We start from the raw sequence: 20,899 nt of genomic DNA on the forward strand, positions 1-20,899 counted from the left end.
GATCATCCAGGCGACTGACATCAGATTGGGATTTAACTGGACTTTATACCTATTAAGGTTTGCACTGGCATTTGGCATAGGAAACATTATAAACTCTTCCCTGTTATGCAACCACTGAGTCCTGATTGAAGCCCGTTCTTAACCTCTGCTTTGTCTTTCCCCAGTTCTGGCAGCCATACACATTTTGTGTGTAGAGCTAGACTGCATTAAAGAAGCAGAAGGTAAAATGCCCTATTTGCATGATATTTGATAGTTTCCAAAGCATTTTCACAGATGGACTCATTGACAGACTCTTCCCCATGAGATGGATATACCCCTTGTATTGATGAGAAAATTATGGCTTATCAGTGTTAAGTGACTTGTTCAAGGTCACACCACAAGTCAGTCTGAGAGACAGGCTGGAATCAAAGATACTCAGAGATAAATGGAACCTTAAAGGGCAGAGAACCCAGGTCTCCTGTACTCCAGTCCACTCTTCCTGATGCAAGGGGGAGGGCCATCGCTGGTTAAGCGGTTGGACTACCTGTGGTTATATCTCATCTTTACCATTTATGTGTGTGTCTCCTTCACTTTTCCTCTCTAAGTTCAGTTTCTTCCCTTATAAACAGGGGTTAATAACAGTGCCTACTTCATAGGATTGCTGTGACAGTTAAATGACACAGAATATTAAAGCATGGGGCTGGCACAAATAGATGCTCAATAAATGTTAATTCATATTTTTACTTCTCCTATACCTTGGCACCATAGATTTGGCCAAGTTCTACCTTAACACAGTAATCTATCATTAAATGTTATCTCACTCCTCTAAAACAACACAATCATTACAAAATTCTCTGTCTGTGCACATATTATGCACTCTCCCTGGAAAGACTTTCTCCCCTTTTACTGCCAGGCAAGCTCCTACTTATCCTTCAGGACCCTACTCAAATGCCCACACCCCTCCTCTAAGAAGACTTTATGGATTCCCCCAGGCAGAGTTATTTGTCCTACTTGTGGGCTCCCTTAGCACTTAGTTCATATCTCTGATCTAGCAATTACCTCCTTGTATTATAATTCGACGGGTCTTACCTCTCTACAACGTCCCCACCCCCAACTATACTGTGAACTTCTGGGGGGAGCACGGGCAGTAATCATTCATCAAACTGTCCCCAGTCCCTAGCACAATATCTGGACCTGGCAGAGGCTCAGAAAAGGCAATTTAAGTGGGTAAAAGGATGAAGGAATCAATGAACAATGAGAAAATAAACAAATGGATGATCAGAGCTCTGGGGTAAGTTATCCTCTTGCCTTTAAGAATGCCACTTAAATATCTCTGGAACGTGTGGGGTCCAGCTTTTTTTTTTTTTTTTTTTTGCGGTACGCGGGCCTCTCACTGCTGTGGCCTCTCCCGTTGTGGAGCACAGGCTCCAGATGCGCAGGCTCAGCGGCCATGGCTCACGCGCCCAGCCACTCCGCAGCATGTGGGATCTTCCTGGACCGGGGCATGAACCCGTGTCCCCTGCATCGGCAGGCAGACTCTCAACCACTGCACCACCAGGGAAGCCCTCAGCTTCATTTTTAGTGCCTCATTCTTCCTCAGTCTCCATGCCTTGGGTTGGAACAAGTTAACGAGCACCAAGCAGCAGCACTAATCTGGATGAAGCTTATTCCCCGAGTTGACTTCCAAGGAAATAGAAAGTATGGAGGGGAGGCTAAGAGACCCAGTCCTGCCTGCTTCACTGACGGGACTGCCTGGATTGCAAAGTGCGTCGTAACATCCAGCCTGAACGCCCCGGTCGGCCTTACCCAGTGGGTGAGAGAAGAGAATGAACCACATCCATACGTGGAAGGATGTGGTGAGCCACAGGGCAAATGCTAATAGTGACCTGAAATCTGACCAATCCCATCAGATTTTTAAAAAATAAAAAATGCCTGGCTTTTGTTTAGGACATCATGGTTTACAAAGTACTCTTGTGTATATCTGGGCCTCATTCAATCCTCAGGAACATCTCGGAGAGGGGGCTCAGGTGGGCAGAAGAGGCCCTGTGTGCAAGGAGAGAGCGGAGGCCCAGAAATTGAGGCTCTGGCCACAGCTGACCAGAGGCAGCCCAGCCCCGGAGATCCGTCCTGCAACTCCTGCTGGGAGCCTGTCCTCCGCACAGGCTGGCCTCGGCCCAGCACTCACCTGATGGTCCCCGACAGCAGGACAGGATCTTGAGGGATAATCGAGAACATGGACAGCAGGTGCTCCAGACCGAGGCTGCAGATGTCCACGCCATCGATGAGGATGCGGCCCGTGGCTGGTTCCACCAGGCAGAAGAGAGCCACCCCCAGGGAGGACTTCCCTGTGGGGCAAGAACAAGGAGACGGAGCCTGTGGGGCTCTGTCTCCTGAGTCTGCAGGAGGGGTAGCACAGGTCTGACCTGGCATCCAGCCCTGACCCACCCCCTGCATGGCCTGATCCTTGTCATCATGAGCACTGAGAGGGCAGAAGAGGCCCGGAGTCTCTGCTCCAAGGGGTGCCCGAAACCACGAGCAGCTTGTTACTGCCTCAACCAGAAGGTACAAATGGAGCCCCTGGATAAACCAAGCCCACACGTATGTTTTGTTTCACACACACAACGTTATTGTTGTTTTTCAAATTCTTTGCCAGCATTTAAAAAAAAATCCAAAGACCCAATATACAAAAATTCAAACTGCATTCTTCTCTTGAAAGTCAGTAGAACCGGCAACACTGGTCCCATATCTCCCGGGGCAATAGGCAGCTGGAGCCGAGTGTAGCTGCTTCCTTGAGAGAGAACAGCCTTCAAGTTCAGTGCGCTGCCCTCCCCACCCTCCTTTCATCACACCCCAGGCCCATTTCATGCATCTTTGTTACTTGCTGGGCCCTAAAACCATTTGAGTTTTCAACCTCTGCTCTCAAAGATAAGGTCAGTGTGAGGGGCAGTCATGTGTCTTGTTCACCTTTGTGTTTCCATGCCTGGCATATAGTAGGTGCTCAGTAAATACCTACTGGATGAATACAGTCAATTGGACCATCTCTACTGAGAGCTTCTCTATGTCAGACCCAGTCTTCTCAGCCCAACTGTGGGCAAGAAGTAGAAAGGGAAGAACACACGAAAGAATATAGCTGGGAACTCTTCACCTTGCAGTAGTGCAAGGCCTGCAGGGGCCTGAGAAGGCAGAGACCCACAAGGCTCCAGTCATCCTGGGGGGCTTACCTGGAGAGGCAGCCCCGGGAACACAAGGCTGGGGTCTGAGCACTGTCTTTGAATAATGCAGAAAGTGGAAGGGGATGACCCTAGGGTCAGACCTCCCAAAAGTGATAGGAGAGGAAGAGAGGAAAGAAGTCAACCAGAAGAAAGGAAGTGAGGAGAGACAAGGTGGCGAAGGAGGAGGCTGGCTAGAGAGGTCTAGAGGGGGAGGGAGGAGGAATAGAGGAGCCGGAGCCCTGCACGCCCCCTGATGGAAGCGCTTGTTCCTGCACCCTGTTCACCCTTCCTGTCTCCCTGCAGACGTTGGCCTCAGAGCCCAGACCACTGTAGCTCAAGGGCCCACCAACCCCATTACTCTGTAACACACCCCTCTCCATCCCCACGGCCTTCACCACTAAGTCAGTCACCTCCCTCATTTCCTTATTTGATGACCGTTAACATCTGTCCCCTCCACTGGAATCCCATGACAGCAGAAACTTTGGGTTTTGTTCTCCCAGTACAAAGTGAGGGCCCAGTAAATATCTCTGGGGTCACTGAGTAAGCACAAGTCCAAAAACAGGTCTGATACCCAAAGGCCAACAATGAAGACGGGGGTATCCCAGGCACTCAGCTCACCAGAGCCCATCCTTCCCACGATGCCCACCACTTCCTGGCCATGAATCGTCAGGTTGAAGCTGTAAAGGACAATAGGCGTGTTGTCTCTGTATTTCATCTGATAATCCTGGAATGTTATTTCCCCATGCTGCAGCCACCCATGGGGACAGTTTGTGTCTTCTATGTGTAAAGGAGCTTCAGAGGCATACATCTCATTTTTAAAGAAAGAAAAAGAAATCAGTAGTTATCCTCCATCTCTGCCCATCCCCTGCTGACCCACTGGTCTCTAGCTGTTGGGTGTGTGACGCACCCCAGCCTGCCCTGAACCAGGGTCAAGCCACCACCATGTGATCAGAGGACACCCCAAGAGGAACATCCCACCCCCAATCACCTGAAATGCACATGATTTTATCCCTAAAGAGTGAGAAACCATATAGCTAGTCCCCTTGTTATTAACATAGAAAACTCTCTCTAATTTGTTGTATGAGACTCTAAAGAAACAGAATCCAGAATAACGATAATAAGGACAGCAGAGCTAATTCACCCCTGTGGGGCATGTTTTATATCTCGGAGCTCTCATGCAGACTTAATCTCTCTCGATCCCTATCCTAGGGGGTAGGCAATTTTGGATGATTTCACAGGTGAGGAAATAGAGGCTCAAACAGGTCAAATGACATGCTAACACCACACAGCTGGTGAGTGGACGAGCGGGGACTCAAACCCAGGGCTGCCTGGCTCCAAGCCCACAGCTCTGCATCGAGCACGGTGGGTGTATTGGGAGGAAAGTCTCCTCCTCTGGATGTTGGGGGTAATAATTCAGTCAACCTCCTTAAGTTGTTTTGTCATTCCGTGAAATAATCTACATATCATTATAGTGAACCTTTACTATGGGCCAGGCACTATGCTAAGTGATTTGCATGTGATGTTATTTAATCTTTGTAATAACCCAATGAAGTAGATACTGTGATCTGTCCCATTTCAGAGACGGGGAGCAGAAAGGCTGAGTAATTCACAAGGGTACACAGCTGACTCACGCGGCAAAGCTTAGACCTGAACCCAGGTGATCTGGCTCCAAAATCTGGGCTCTTAAATACTACGACATAAATAGAAGCAATATTAATAACAATCATTATTGTCATCATTAGTATTATTATATTTGTGCAAACCCCTCACTTCTAAAAAGGGCAGATCATTGCCTCTACATCCAAGAATGCCATGAGGGATGTGGTCAAAATGAGCCAATGGGTGTGGAAGAGCTTCTGAGAGATGATATGCACAGTTCCAGGGGAGATGGGGAGGAAGGACCAGGAGCCCAGCTGCCTCCTGGGAAAATCTCAGGGCCCCTGAGGTGTTGGGGCTTGCAGAGGCCACAGAAGCTGAGCCCCAGGCTGGATGTGAGCCTTCTAGATCTCCCTGCATAAAGCCCAGACCTGTGTCCCACCTTCATGTACTGCAGCATCCTCTCCACAGCTGTAAAGTACGCCTCTGTCTCTGAACTAATCCAGATACAGTCCTGGAAGTTGGATGCCAGCTGGAACGAAGGAGAATCATCAGGGTAGCAGGCTGTGGGGGTGAGCTCAGGCTCTCTCCACTCCTGAAGACTGGGAGTTGCCATTCCTCCCGAGCAACTCTTCAAACCAAGGCAACTTCCCTTATAGGGATGGAGCAGGTACCTCTGGCGCCCCCCTGAGGCTACTCCTAAGTTTCACTGAAGCTGTGGTGGGCAGTTGTAGGTGAGCAACCCTACCAACCCCGTTCCACCTCAGGAACCCTCTGCTTTCCATTCAAAACATTCATCCACACCACAGGAGCCCACTCAGCCCATGTGCAGCCCAGAAACACAGGAGTTACGGCCCTTGGGAGCAACCCTCAACTAACAGGGAAAAGAGCCGGCAGATGAAGGCTCCTGTCTCTCAGCCTTCAGGGAACAATCCTGGGAGTTGAGTGCTGATGACCTAGAGCAGTGACCTCAATGGCACACTCTCATGGTGAAGTTCCTCATTCCCTGTCTCGTGCTCCTGTTCCCTTGGTCCTCTTTCCAAGGAGCATCTCACAAATAATCTACCTGAATCTGAGTCCTTGTCTTAGGCTCTGCCTTCAGGGAAACCCAGGTTAAGAGGTGTCTCAGGGATTCTTGGGAATTGGAGGCACTATAGATGAGGAAATGGAGGTCCAAAATAGGAGAAATGGTACACAGAGAATCACCTGGAAGCCGAAGGCAGAGCTGGGATGGGGGCCCAGTCTTTATGCTCTGTACCCCCCTGGCCATGCAGAAGGTGCTGGGCAACAACTCCGTTATACAGTCAGTCAACAAACTCTCATGGAGGTGCTGGGCCAGGCTCCATGCTTAAAGTGCAACAGACACAGTTCCTGCCCTCGAGGAGTGCCCAGTCGGATGGGGAGATAGGTCAGCAGAGAAGGCAGATCGACAGAGTCAGCCCACAGCACTGTCGTGGCCAGGGGACAGTCACCAGACAAGGGCCACAGGGAAGGCTTCCTGGAGGAGTTGGCACTGGAGCTACATTTTTAAGGAGAGGTGGGATTTAGCCAGCTAAACACAGGTGGAGAGAGGCGTTCCTAAGAGAGGGACAAAGTCTTGACAGTAGTACAGTGGCAGCATACATTCAGGACCCTGCAGGCCATTTGACTGCGGCTAAAGCAAAGGGCACGTACGGACCAGGGAGGCCAGGGAGGGAAAGCCTATATAAGTCAGAGAAGGGCTCACTATCCTGAAATGACACTGAGCTGGGAAGGGATATCAGACACAGTTGATTGCCTATCCACAGCTGGTCCCCTCTTCCTTCCTTGCTAACACATCCTCTGTTATGTTCAGGTGTCTACAGCTTGGAGTTCCGGGAAGGCTTGGTTACTCCAAACCACTCATGTTAATCTCTCTCCTCTTGCCAATGACTGGTTTAGGAGTGAGCCATGACACAGCTCTGGCCAACAAAGCACAAGGAAGACTCAGATGCGAGCATTCCAGGAAGCTACTCCTTGTTCTTACAAGGGGACACATGGAAAAATTATCTACTCTCCAGTCTTTGGCAGTTTCTGGGTGAGGATGTACTGCTTGGGGCTTCAGCAACCATTTTGTGAACTTGAGTAGACAATCCTGAGGACAAAAATCAGGCGTGGATGCCAGAGCAGAAAGAGCAAATGATCATGGGTTCACGCTAGGCCAGTAAATTAGCCAACAGAGAACAGCCCTACCCCAGCCTTCCGGTCACATAGGATAATAAGTTGCCAGATTGTCAAGGCCATTTTGAACTGGTTCTTTGGCTTACTTTGGCTTGCAACCAGAAACATCTCGAATATTTACTAAGAAAACTCTTAGGGCTACAAAGCAACATGGTGTGTGATACCTGCCTCCCAAAGCCTGAATTTCCTCAAGAGTGCGTGCAGAACTCAAAGTACCAGTTTGACCAGAGGAGAGAGTGCATGTGGGGTCTGAGGCCAGATTTGAGAGCCTGGAACGTAGGTCCATGGCTTAGGTTTGGTGCATAAGGAGACAGGGAGTCTCTAGAGGTTCTAACCAAGGCAGTAACATGAGGAAAACTAGAATTAAAGATCACCCTGGAGAGAGTGTAGAAGGTGGATGGGAAGGGGCTCGGGGGTGGGCGAGGCAGGGAGGCTAGGAGGTTGTTACCCAGGATAGAGATGAGACACTCAAACAGGGCAGCAGATGTTGAGAAGAAAGGATGAACCCGGGGTCATTTTGATGTCATCACACCCCCAGGCAGAGCTCCTCCTTGGTGGCCTGTGGTGGGACAACTGGTCGACCTTGAGTGGACACCTGTATGCATGGTGCTCCTGGGAGAGCTAAGCCTCCACCTGCTTCCTGCACCAGCACTGGACAACCTGGGCACAGGGTGCAGCAGGCAGGGGCATCTCTGGCCTTAGTGACTCTGCATCCCCCAGGACTCCAGTGTGGAGCCTCTCCCCAGAGTTCTGGAAGGCTCAGGGCCAACTCTGCACTGGGGCATGTGTGCATGTGTTTGTGCATGGCCGAGTGTGTGCTTATGTATGCATGTGTCAGAGAGAGGGAGAAAGAGAGAGAGAGAGAGAAGAGTGTGCCCCACTATGGACAAATCTGTCTCTCAGCAGCTGTGGGAATATGGGCAAATTAACTCCAGAAACTCTAGTTTCCTATCTGTAAGCTGGGAACAATAACAGCAAACATTTATCCAGCACTTATTCTGGGGCAAGGTTTTTAACATGCATGAACCCTCAAGTTTACATACATTCTTCACAAGTCCATGATTTCAGAACTTTTATTATCTCCCTTTTATAGAAGAGGAATCCCAGGCATAAGGAGGGTAACACACTTCCCCAAAGTCACACAGCTGATAATGGACAGAGCCTGGTGTGAAGCTGCACGTTCCAAACCACACGTTCTTAACCGCTTGGCCGCATCTCATGGAAGGTGGCGAGAGTTCAATGGAAGAAAGCACAGCAAGTACCCAGCAGGGCATGGGCTCAGTGCAAGCTCCCCAATACCCTGGTTATGGCACGGGGCAGCTGTCTGTGGGCATGAACACTGCACAGCCTCCTGCGTGGCCCATGCGCCCTCGGAAGGGTCTGCACACAGGCATGGGCATGTGGGCACAGCACCGTATGTGTGTGCAAACATGTGTCTGCCACAGGGCTCAACAAGGAGCACATGGGAGCCCCTCTGCACCCAAAAGGATGCCTCAGTGTGGGGCACACGAGACCTAAGCCCAGTTAGAGAGAAAGCATCCAGAGAGGATAGTTAATGAGTACCCCTGGGGGAGGGGACGGCCAGGGTTCCCTGAGCCAGCATCTGGCCTTCATGGAGAGCCCTTCCCCAGGACTCTGTGGACATGAACCTTGGCCCCACTGCCTGGCATGGAGGAACTCAGACCATGAGGCCTGCCAACTGCTACACCAGAGTCCTCCTGAGAACCCATTTTTAAAATTAGATTCCAAGACCCCGCCCAACAAGGACTTGACTCCTAATCCCTCCAGCTATGCTCTCTCCTGTCAGCCCCACAGGCCTGGCTGAATCAGCCTGGCAGGCTGGGCCGAGCGCTCGGTTTCAAGCCTATACACTTTGAAGTCTCAGAGGCCTGCTCCAGGGGAGGACTGGGAAACCTACATTTTCCACAGCTCCCTCGCCCAGATACCTCAGAAAAGTTTGACAACTGAATCAGGATATTAATAGAAAAGTGAAAACACACCAGACAGGAAACCAAAAGGTCAGAGGTCTTGCCCTGGCTCTGCTTCTAACACTCTGTCCGTTCAGACAACTCCTTCCCCTCTCTGAGCCTCAATTTCCCCATCTACACAATAGGAGGGTTGGACTCTGTTGTCTGTGGGCTCCCCTTCAATCCCAATATTCTATGATTCCGTTAAACACCTTTAAATACAGACTTCTCAGTTCAAAGGTGACAAGGAACCAGAACAAAGCTGCGGATTCAGAAAGCCAAGCACATCATTCGTAAGGTCACAAACAGCCAAAACCCAAGGTGTGATAAAAGTCCCATGGACCCCTGAGTCTGACCACAGACCACTGGCCACCACCTGCCATCTGAGAGTCCCTCCCTCACCTGCAGGAAAAGGCTGATAGCCATGGATTTGTAGAATAGGGGGCAGAGGAAACTCCAAAAAACGTGAACAAGGCCACCATCAAGCTCACCATGCTGGTCATGAGCTCCAGCTTCAGTGCCACCCATCGCGTGGAAGACAGAAACATCAGCGGGTAGTTATTCTGTGCATCTGTCAGCCTTTTAAACCTGAGAAGGAAAGGACAACATGAAAGACACATGTGTTTGTCTAACCCAGGGTTTCCCGAGGTGGACACTGGTTGCTTCCTCCAGCATCCAACTCCCCACTCTCATCAAAGAGCCAACAAAGAAAATTGGGGGGATTCCTTCCTACGCCTTTCTCAGCCATGGAGTTCACCTGGCCCCGGATCTAGGAGTGGTCTCTGACCGATTTAGGCCTATCAGCGGTTCTCTTCCCCTGGCCTTGATGATTGGCCCAGGGTGGGCAAGTTACCGTAACTGGGCCAAGGAGAGTGAATACATGCCCAGATTTGTGAGTGAGTGAAGCGGAGTGATCCCTTCCTTGTACGTATCCACCTTGTTTACTGCTGTATCCCAGTAGGTTCTCAGTGTTGACCGAATGAATGTGTCACTCCAGGATCCCCTTAGTCCTAGTGTCTGCGCAGTCCTTGGGTCTCTCCAGTGCCACTGGGAGAGCTGGCACCGTGGCTCATCCAATATTTCAGCCAACAGAGCACACACCATCTCACGTGCCCCAATTTTCCCGGGCTTCAAGGCCACCTCAGATGCTGCCTCCTCCCCAAAGCCTTCCCTGATCCCCAGATGTGGGTCGTCGTTTTCTCCTCTGAACCTCCGGGGCATTTTACCTGCTCCTCTCCTATGCTGTCTTATCATATTCAACACTGTCTTATTACAAAAACATACGCCTGTGTCTCCTGTCTCCCATTAGATGGTAAGCTTCTTGTAGTTCAGCACAGACCATGTTTGACTGATCTTTACAAGTAGATAAGTTTATATTACACAATTAAACTTCAGCAACAATCGTAGGATTTGTTTGTTTGTTGCAACAAACATTAGAAGGCAAATCTGTGGCTGTGAATAGTGAAGAAAATTGTGTTATTTAGAGAGCCCTTGTTCTTTATTATTTTATTATATTTACATGCCTGTTTGGAAGCAAAAGAAAAAAGAAAACCAATGCAGTAAGTGCTAACACAGTAACACATCTTACCATTAATTATATTGATATATGTATATAACAGCCACAGATCTTTTCGGGCCTCTCACTGTTTTGGTCTCTCCCGTTGCGGAGCACAGGCTCCGGACGTGCAGGCTCAGCGGCCATGGCTCACGGGCCCAGCCGCTCCGCGGCATGTGGGATCTTCCCGGACCAGGGCACGAACCCGTGTCCCCTGCATCGGCAGGCAGACTCTCAACCACTGCACCACCACGGAAACCCATAGCCACAGATCTTTAAGGTTGACAAGCATTTTTCATATCACTTACATTTTTTATTCTTATAAGCACCATCTTCCAGATGAGGTTCTGGAGGCTCAGAGAAACAAATGGGATAAAACAGAGCTCTCTCTGATTCTTCTGAAGATGATCCTATTTCCAGATGCTCTGTTTCCTGGCTTCCTGCGCCCCACCACCCCCAGAGTGCCCATCACCCTCAGACAGCAGAGGGACTCACTTGCTGATGGAATCTTCAGTTTCTCCATAGACATTGATAGAGCTCAGGCTATGCAGAGTGGTGAGGATGTGGGAAAATAAAGGGGAACTGTAGTTCTCCAGGCTCTTGAACGCATTGATGGCCCTCTTGAACATTCTGCATCAAGAATGGGAGTGAGTAACCTGGGCCATCTGCCTCTGGGACCCTCCAATTCTAGGCTGGTCCTAGATCATACCCCAAGTCACAAACCTCATTCACAAGCGAAAAGAACCCACTCACCTAAAATAAACGAGGCAAACAATGAGTGTTACGACTCCCATCAGCAGGACAGAGAGAGACACCACACTGACAATCATCAGGATGGTGGTCACCACCAAGATCAGGAGCAGGGACTGTTCAGCCACAGTGGGCAAGAACTGGTCTAGCTCATGCAGGTCCCCTGCAAAGCAGTTCAGGAGTCGGCCTGTTGGGGTGGTGTCAAAGAAACACATGGGGCAGCGGGACACCTGCAAGGACAAAAGCAACCCAGGTCATGAGGGTTGCTGCAGGCCTTGCTTGGGGCTTGATGAAGACGCCAGCTACCCTCAGGCTCTGAAGAGGTACAGGATGCAGCCTGAAGGGTATTCAGGGAAGGCAACATAGAGCAGTGGTTAAAAGCAGGGGCTCCAGAGTCAATTTGCCTGGACTCCAGGGCTGCCCCACTCTTCCACCTACTACTATGGGACTGTGGGCAAGTTACTTAACCCCTCTGAGTCTCCATGTCCTCATTTGTAAAATGGGATGATAACAATGCTTCAGAGTTGTGATGACGGTTGCACAACTCTGCAAATATACTAAAATATACAATTTAAAAGGGTATATTATCAGGCTTCCCTGGTGGTGCAGTGGTTAATAATCTGCCCGCCAATGCAGGGGACTAGGGTTTGAGCCCTGGTCCGGGAAGATCTCACATGCTGAGGGGCAACTAAGCCTGTGAACCACAACTACTGAGCCTGCGTGCCACAACTACTGAAGCCCATGTGCCTAGAGCCCGTGCTCTGCAACAAGAGAAGACACTGCAACGAGAAGCCCGCACACCGCAACAAAGAGTGGCCCCCACTCGCCATGACTAGAGAAAGCCCGTGCACAGCAATGAAGACCCAACTCAGCCAAAAATAAAATAAATAAATTTTAAAACATAATAAAAGGGTATATTATTGTATATTATATATTATATTATTGTATATTAAAAATATACAAGTTAAAAGGGTAAATTTCATGGTATGTGAATTATATCCTGATAAAACTATTATTTTAAAAAGGAGGGCTTCCCTGGTGGCGCAGTGGTTGGGAGTCCGCCTGCCGATGCAGGGGACACGGGTTCGTGCCCCGGTCTGGGAGGATCCCGCGAGCCGCGCAGCGGCTGGGCCCGTGAGCCATGGCCGCTGGGCCTGCGCGTCCGGAGCCTGTGCTCCGTGGCAGGAGGGGCCGTGGCAGTGAGAAGCCCGCATGCCGCAAAAGAAAAAACAAACAAAAAAAAACAGTAAAAAGGAAGGAAAGGGTGGGAGGGAGGGAGATGCAAGAGGGAAGAGATATGGGGATATATGTATATGTATAGCTGATTCGCTTTGTTACAAAGCAGAAACTAACACACCACTGTAAAACAATTATACTCCAATAAAGATGTTCAAAAAATAAATAAATAAAAACAAAAAAATAAATAAAAAGGAAGGAAACGATAATACATTAAAAGTCCTCAGAACAATACCTGCCTCCTGGTATTGCTATTAATACTAACTCTTACATTTCTTTTCAACTCTTACTCTTACTTTTTTCTCAATAAAAAAGACGGGACCATTTCACTCAGTATCACCAAAAATTAGTAGCAGTCATTCCACCACAATTGCATAAGATGGAATCTTGGGTAGATTTTAACCATGACTGCTCCTTCTTGAAGGTGGCATCCCAACCTGACCTCTAAAAGCAGTGGATGTGAGGTCCTTTGGAGATCAAAGAGCATTTCATATTACAAAAGTTCTAAGAAAACCATCTAGTTCATCCTCCTCATTTTACAGATGAGGAAACTGAAGCCCAGAGAAGGGAGAGCAGCTTAGTGACTTGCTCAAGGTCACCCAAGTAGTTAACGACAAAACCATGACAGGACCAGGCCTCCCAAGGCTTCCCTCACCCCCAGCACAGCCACTCTCTTCACTGGAGGCATTTCTTAAAAGGTCAAGGCACAGGCCTGCTGAACACTGACCACTTTCATTTCCCCATGTATTTCTCAAGACATAACACAAAACAAAGAAATGAATAGAAGTTATTAGTATCTAATAAAGCCAAAACTAAAGGAAGCAATGAAAGGAGAAGGGAGAAAGGAAGAAAATACATTTTGCCTATTAATAAATTATAATTATTTGAGTCATGAAGTGTCCCTTACTTACAGCAGCCCTCATGGCAAACACCTGGATCCTGCTGACCAAGTATAGTTCATTTGCCGTCTAAAGTGGGGAGCAGCAAACTTCAGAGGGGCCAACTGTGAGCTTCTTTGTTTTCTTTTCCTGCCTCTAAATTGTCTTTAATTTTATCTCCAGAATCTTTTGTTAAATACATGAGCTAACTAAAGCAAAAAGAATTGTCACAATCACTGTGACAAATCAAAGACTAAAACAATCACCCTCTCTAGGATGCTAAGCGCTAATGGGGAGCGGGGCGCAGGGAAAAGGGCTTGGGAGCAGGACTCAGCTCAGCTGCGGCATGAAAGGGGTCTGTGAGAGCCCACTCTCACGAGGGATTAGAAGAAAACGGTGGGGACACAGCCACAGGGGCTCTGGTTGCCTCCTTAAGTATCAAAATAGTCTGGTCCTGTTTTTGTTTTTGCAGTTTGTAGATTTTGCCGTTGAGCCAATTTTTTCAGAGATTTGTCCTTTACTTGTGATTATTTAAAACTACAAAGGCAAATTTAAAATCAATAAAGCCATAAAAGGATGAGAAAAAGGAAAATGTTTTAAATATGAAATGTATTTTCTAATGAAAAAACTTGAACATTTCTTAAAATTAAAATACAGAATATCTCTTTGAGGCCTGGGTATTAGATATTTCTAGAATCTGGGAATGCAGAGTCAGAAACTTGGAGACCAGCTAGCCGGTGTCACCACCACAGGCCAGGTGGTGAAGAGTGCCAGGCCTTGGGTAGAATTTCCCCTCTCCTGCCTTCCGGCTCCACCAAGCCAGTTGCTTTATATGAGTTGTGGGGAAATGCCCTGGCCTCACCCTCCTAAAATGAAAACACAATTTGCATTCGATCTACAAGGACTGATGGGTGGCCTCCTTGCCTTCCGAGATCCCTCTGAAAGGCCCCTCTCTACAGCTCTGAGCTCCAGCCTTCCTGAACTCCATGCAGCTCCCTGGAAATGCTCTGCTTCTGCTCGCCTCTTAATCTTGAACTGGCGAAATCCCATTCATCCTCAGGTCTTAGCACAGAGGTCACTTCCTCCAAGAAGCCTTCTTAGACTCCTACCTTCCTTCCACCACCACCAAGCTGGGGTTAGGTGCATCATGTTCTTATGGCCCTGTGTGCCCCACCCCATGGGTAACTCTGCACACCATATTACAACAGCCTATTTTCTTGTCCCTCTCCCTCCTTAGACTATAAGGCCATGATGACCCAAACCATACTTGCAATGTTCATTTACCATGGTAAACCCAGTGCCCACCCCAGAGCCTGGCACATAGTAATATTTGATAAGTGAGAGAGAGAAAGGATATTTCCAAGAGGTAGTGAAATACCATAGACAATTTGGTATTCTAACCACAACACACATTCTAACCATAACACTTGTGGGGTTTCAGTTTTCTCATATGTAAGATGAGGCTAAAATACCCACTTCAAAGGGAACTTAAGGAAATTATAAACAACCCTTTATGTGACAGTGCTCAGCCAACGGAGGCCAGCATTGGTAGCTGAGGGTTGACCCTCCAGCAAGGGACACTAAACTTTTACAATCATGCCTCCACTGGTAGGAGAGTTTCAATGTACCTATCTCATTCTCTGGCCTGCTCCCACCCAGCTAGTGACCCAGTATACACTTACAACTATATGACATTACATTTTCCAAACGATGGAGACAGCAAAAAAGATCAGTGGTTGTCAGGCGTCTGGGGGAAGGGAGGGGGAGGGATGAATAGGTGGAGCAAAGGGGATTTTTAGGGCAGTGAAACTATTCTGTATGATACGTAATGGTAGACACATGCCAGTATACATTTGTCAAAACCCATAGAATGTACAACACAAAGAGTGAACCTTAATGTAAACTCTGGACTTTAGTTGATAATGTATCAATATTGACTCATCAATTGTAACAGATGTCCCCCATTAAAGCAAGATATTAATAATAGGAGAAACTGAGGATGTGGTGAGGGATAAAAGAGAACTCTGTACTTTCTACTCAATTTTTCTGTAGACCAAAAACTGCTCAAAAAAAAAAAGTCTAGTAATTAAAAAAAAAAAAAGTTGAGCAAGGTCAGGGCTCAGCCTTTGGCCACGCCCAGTGCCCAGGCCCATACCTTGTTGAAGAGCTTGTTGTGCAACGCTGTGGGTGCCTTCCTCACGACCTTGGTGAAAGCCACCGAGGTGCAGATGCCCATGCAGACTGCGAATAGGGCGCTGAGGCCATACACCAGTTGGTAAAAGGGTAGCTGAGGATTGTCCAATATGTCACCTGGATCTGCAGTGGTCCTATTGCTCTCTTGACTGCTATTGGTCTTCAGGAAAGGACAGGGGGTGTGGCATGATAAGGAATATGCTTAGGCTTTGTCCCCAATTCCTGGCACAGAGCTCCTAAAACACTTGCAATTTCCTAAGTGATGGGGGTGCTCAGAGCATCATTTGTGGTAGTATTTGGCCTTTGACTCTGGTTCCTGACACAAGCGCTTCTAAGACCTTTGGGGTCTCTGGAGCAATAAGAGAGTCTTTTGTAGCTAATCAGATGACTAGTGGCTGGGGGCCCCTAAATAGCTTCAGGATTGGGGCTGGTCACCAGAAAGACCAAGCCATGAGTCCAAGCTTGGAACTTTCAGCTCCGCCCCCATCCTCTGGGAAGTGGGGAGAGCCTGGAAATTGAGTTAATAATCGATCGTGCCTGCCTGTTGAAGCCACCATAAAAATCCCTCAAGCACAGGGCTCGGAGAGCTTCCAGGTTGGTGAACACATCCATGTGTCAGAAGCTCCCTCACTTTGGACCCTTCTGGACCCCACCCTATGTACATTTCCATCTGGCTGTGCATCTGTATCCTTTATTATATCCCTTATTTTAAAAACTGGTTAAAATATTTCCCTAAGTTCTGTGAGCCATTCTAGCAAATTAGCAAACCCAGAGAGTCAGTCATGGGAATCCCCAATTTACAGCTGGTTCATCAGAAGTACAGAAAGTCAGACTTGTGATTGGCACCTGAAATGGGAGCAGTCTTGTGGAACTGAGCCCTTAACCTGTGGGGTCTGTGCTAACTCCAGATAAGTAGAGTCAGAATTGAATTGAATTGTAGTACACCCAGCTAGTGTCCAGAGAGTTGGAGAACTGGTTGATGTTGGGAAAAACCTGCACAGTGGGTATCAGAAACATTGTGTGTGAATAGAGGAAAACTGTGAGTTTTCTTTTTCAGAGGGTCAGACCATCTGAGTCCAGGGTGAAATTCAGCAGGGAGAAAAATCCTTCTTCCTGGGGCTACCTAAGACTCAGTAGCTGGTAGAAGATGAAACTATACATTACAACCTCCCTGCTCAGTGCTGTTGCTTTTCCCTTCTCCTTCCCCACTGCCCTGCCCTGGACTAAGCCCTCATTTTCTATCCCCTGGACCACTACAACAGCAGTCTCCCTGACTCTAGCTCTTGCCTCCACTCTATCTCCCACTCCACCCTGACTGCTCTAAACTCAACCCCACAACCTTTAGGACTTCTATTCATCCCTCTCTCAATCATCTTTGTCCCAAGGCAGCCTGCTGTCTAATGTGGCCTCTTTTCTTCTGTCAGGGTAGAAAATGGTTGATAAATTACTTCACTCTGTGCTGTTAGAAATCTGTGCTAGATGATCATCCAGCATCATCTCTGCCCCCTTCCACACTCTCCACTGCAATTCAGGGGAGAGCTTGGGAACTCGGTGTGCCAGGCTCCTTGCCAGCATGGTGTGAGGTTAGATTCTGCCAAGGAGAGGCACTTACAGGAAATCTAAAGGTTCAAAGAGAAGAAGCCATCACACGCTGGTGGCAACTGTTGACAGGTGCATGGCACATGGAGTTCGGCCAGTGGTTTGCAGGCATCCTTCCAAGGATCAGCCCCCTCAGTGCTGCCTGCTTCTGAGGTCACTGGAACCTGCTTCCCCTCTCCCCACCAGCCCTTCCAATGGCTGTGTAGCCTCTAATTTGTGTATTAAATCTTTGGAAGCTCTAAATATTTCAAATGGCTCCTGCTTTCCTGATCAAACTGTGTCTGACAAATGACTCAAAAGTTAACCAAATAGAGCATTTGAAAAACATGGCCTGGATTCAAAGCACAGAGTTCAAGGCACCTTCACGTCTCAGGGCAGCCTCCTTAGCCTCTCTAAGCACTGTTTCTGCAAATATAAAATGCGAACAGTGACACCTACCTCAGAATGAGCTGGGAAGGTTAATGAGTTAACGTGGCACATAACGGCTGAGAGCCGCAGAACCCTCAACACGGAACAACTCTGTGCCAACTCCTGCACTAAAAGACTTGACCAAATTCTAGCATGGCTTCTAGAGGCTAAGGCATGTCGCTCAGAGGATCCCAGCTCCCCCCACCTTCATTAAAATGCCTCTGCCAGGAAAGTTTACCGTTTCTTCCAGCCTGGACCTGATGACAGGCCCCTGATCTCCCTTCCTCAGAGCACTTACTAAGAAAGGCTCACAGCTGCGACTATGTATCTCCTGCAACTCAGAAGCATCTCTCTTAAGGACCTGAGAACCTTTCCTTTGCAATGTAATTATCAGAAAGGACGGAGCCTCTGTCTCCCAGTCTCTGTGGGAGGACAGACAGCTTGCTGGCTACAGACACAGCTGGCCTAATCACACTGACACTCACCAGCCTTTTGTACCTTTTCACTTCTCTGACCCAACTGAGCCCCTGCTTTCCCTTCTCCATCATTCTCCCTTTAAAAAGCCCAAATCACCTCTGTGCAAACCAGACTGGAGCTCAGCTCTTTCTCCACCGTCAGGAGTGACAGATAAAACCTATTTTCCCTTCTCTAACTAACGTCTGGCCATGTCCATCTTGGGCGTGGCCTCCCAGCCCACCAATGGGGAGTACAGAGGCTTGTTTTAAATAACGCAGAGCAAGAAGGCAAAACAGCTGCCAAAGGAAAGTCACTCAGGCAGACTGTAAAGCAATCTTGGGGAGCTGTTTGGGGACAGAAACCTCTTGGTTTTGTCCCTATGAGACTGCATAGGTGACCACGTGCTCTGTGAACACAGGAGGCCAGACCGGGAGGAAGCCCCAGAGTTCTGGCTCCCAGAGTTTCCCTCTAGAGCTCCTTTCATCAACACCGCAAGGGCAGGCAATGGGCTTGCCATGGGCTTCCCTAACCCGTGCCCACAGGGCCCCAAGGAATAAGAAGCCCCCCACTCCACCCAAGCCCACAGGAATGCACCCCACCCCCACCATGGCACTCACCCCTGAGCCCTGCTCCAGCCAATAGCTCAGCCGCCACAAGTTGAACATTGTGAAGAAGGCCGTCATCACCAGGAGGAGGAAAACCATGGCAGAGACCAGGTAACCTGGGGAGGGAGAGAAAGGTGACACACAGGTGCCAGAAGAAGGCGCACAGCCATCCCAGGCACTTGGATCTCCCTCAGACACCTTAGAGGACTGGAAAGAGCTGGGTTCCAAGGTTAGAAAGCCCTGGGTTCAAATCCTGGCTCTACTACTTACAAGCTATGAGAGCCTGGGCGAGGGACCAAATGTCAGTGACATTCCACTCCCCTACGTATAAGATGGTGATGGTAGCCCTGCCAGCCTCATATGAGGGGTTGCTCTGAAGATGGTATGAGGTTACATGTGTCAAGCACCCAGCCCAGTGCCTGGTGCATAAGCAGTGTTCTAGAGAAGTTAGTTCCCCTTACGCAGGTCCTGAGGGTTCAACGTTCAAAATAAAAACAACAGTTTCCTTTCACTTGATAGGTACTATTATGTATCATGCACCAGGCAGAGTAATAAATATATGCATTATTTTTTGAATTGGGAATTCCTATCCCCATTTACTGAGTCTCCAAGAGAGGAAGTAACTTGCCCAAAGTCACAGAGCTGGTGAGTGCTGAAGCCAAGGATGAGAAAACAAAGGGTACACGCCATCCTTTAGCACCTGCCTCTTGCCCTGGCACTCTATCCACCTCTCCAGTCTGTGTCCCATGCCCATATTCTTTTTACTGAATTCTACCCTTCCTTAAGCTCCACTCAAGGGCCACCTCTCTTTGATCTGAGACATCTGAGATTATTCCTGGTCCCAGAGATCTCTCTTGCTACTGGTGGGTGCAACGTCCTAATTCTCCAACTAGATTACAGGGTAGTTTCTTAGGTGACTTTACACCCCCTTGCCTCCAGAGCTCAGCACAGAGCCTAGTCCATAATAGGTACTTCCTGAATACAGATCAATTGGTTTCTTGATTCATTCATGCATTTCACAAGTATTTGCTGCTCCCCTGCTTTGGTCAGCCTCTGTGTTACGTCCTGCAGGGATGCCCACGGTGGAAGGGGTGAGGATGGTGATCTCCTATGTGCAGCCTACCTCTTCCTCCCCTAGACAGGTAGAGAGAAGACACACCTTACCCAGGGTTAGGTTCCAAAGTCAATGAAGCATAAAAAGTTGGCATGGAATCAAAATACTGTCAAAAATTAAATTACTCAAAAAGCACAGTATCATATACTTGGTTTTGTGTTTACAACATTGTATAGTTTAGTTAGGGATCCATAGTAATACTTTTCCCTTCGTGACAATAATTTACATGTCTATGTGTCTTACCATATTTGATTTTGAAATGCCAAGTACACATGAAAACATAACTTCCAGCGTTGACTATGGTGGTAGAGTTACTATAGTTGAGTATGGTTGGGATTATGTAAGTTAAACCCATGAATGGCATGAATTTGTTTAGTTATGTGTGTGAATTTGGTAACATACACCGTTTAATAAAGCAGTAGCTTTGAAACTTTTAATTTTCATCCACCTTCAGAAATGCATTTTAATACATACCAAAATGCAAGCTTCACCAATGTTACTTTTGTGATACATGCAGACATATTCTACTCTATTCTCGTTTCTATTCTCATTGCTACTTACAATCCACTCAATTGATTTCACAACCCACTAGTGGGCCAGGACCTGCAGTCTGTAAAACACTGAAATAAAGAGTATGGTTAGCACTCTTTATTTCAAGGAAATATATTAACAATACTTTCTTATTTTCCGTATTCCTAACGCTGTGTTATTTGGGGTCTTAATCCTGAAGACTGATCCTCCCAAGGTTAGCTAATTCCTAGAGAGAGCAAATGACTCCTTGTGAGCACATCTTTGATATACAAACCAACCAATCTACAGCCCACACTCCCAATCACCTCTTTTAGCAGACTCTCACACACCAAACCAATATTCCCCCTGCCCTAAATCACCCCAGGACCAGGTACCAGACAACTAGGACCAACCCTATGGCCTAGAGCCTGCCAGAATTGTTTGAACCATCAAATCCTAAGTTTACTCAGTGTACCTACCCTGCCTCACCCCCTCCTTCCCACAGAAAACCTAATAAAGGCTCTGGGCCATGCTTTCTCTTACCGCCCCTCTGCCTCCCGACCAACCCTGGTGCTTCCCCTTCATGGCATACCATGCCTATTTCTAGGGATCCATAGTAATACTTTTCCCTTCGTGACAATA

At 48.2% G+C, this 20,899-nt stretch overlaps 1 protein-coding gene across 1 annotated transcript in view; it reads right to left on the reverse strand.

The window, feature by feature from the left end:
* LOC149744629 (ATP-binding cassette sub-family C member 11-like) overlaps positions 1 to 20,899 on the reverse strand; it is a 63,536-nt gene that overhangs the window by 1,486 nt on the left and 41,151 nt on the right. Inside the window, exons 15-24 of the mRNA XM_089902472.1 lie at positions 18,646 to 18,749; positions 15,528 to 15,725; positions 13,406 to 13,462; positions 11,262 to 11,488; positions 11,004 to 11,138; positions 9,356 to 9,541; positions 6,105 to 6,306; positions 5,219 to 5,319; positions 3,810 to 3,868; positions 2,165 to 2,324 (exon numbers count right to left, since the gene is read on the reverse strand). Of these exons, the coding sequence (XP_089758598.1) occupies positions 2,165 to 2,324; positions 3,810 to 3,868; positions 5,219 to 5,319; positions 6,105 to 6,306; positions 9,356 to 9,541; positions 11,004 to 11,138; positions 11,262 to 11,488; positions 13,406 to 13,462; positions 15,528 to 15,725; positions 18,646 to 18,749 (1,429 nt within the window). The remainder of the gene's footprint in view (positions 1 to 2,164; positions 2,325 to 3,809; positions 3,869 to 5,218; positions 5,320 to 6,104; positions 6,307 to 9,355; positions 9,542 to 11,003; positions 11,139 to 11,261; positions 11,489 to 13,405; positions 13,463 to 15,527; positions 15,726 to 18,645; positions 18,750 to 20,899) is intronic.

The sequence above is a fragment of the Delphinapterus leucas genome, chromosome 20 (genome assembly GCF_059928025.1).
Source record: "Delphinapterus leucas isolate spDelLeu-1000000601 "Yukka" chromosome 20, BTC_Dleu_Yukka2, whole genome shotgun sequence".
NCBI classification, from domain to species: Eukaryota; Metazoa; Chordata; class Mammalia; order Artiodactyla; family Monodontidae; genus Delphinapterus; species Delphinapterus leucas.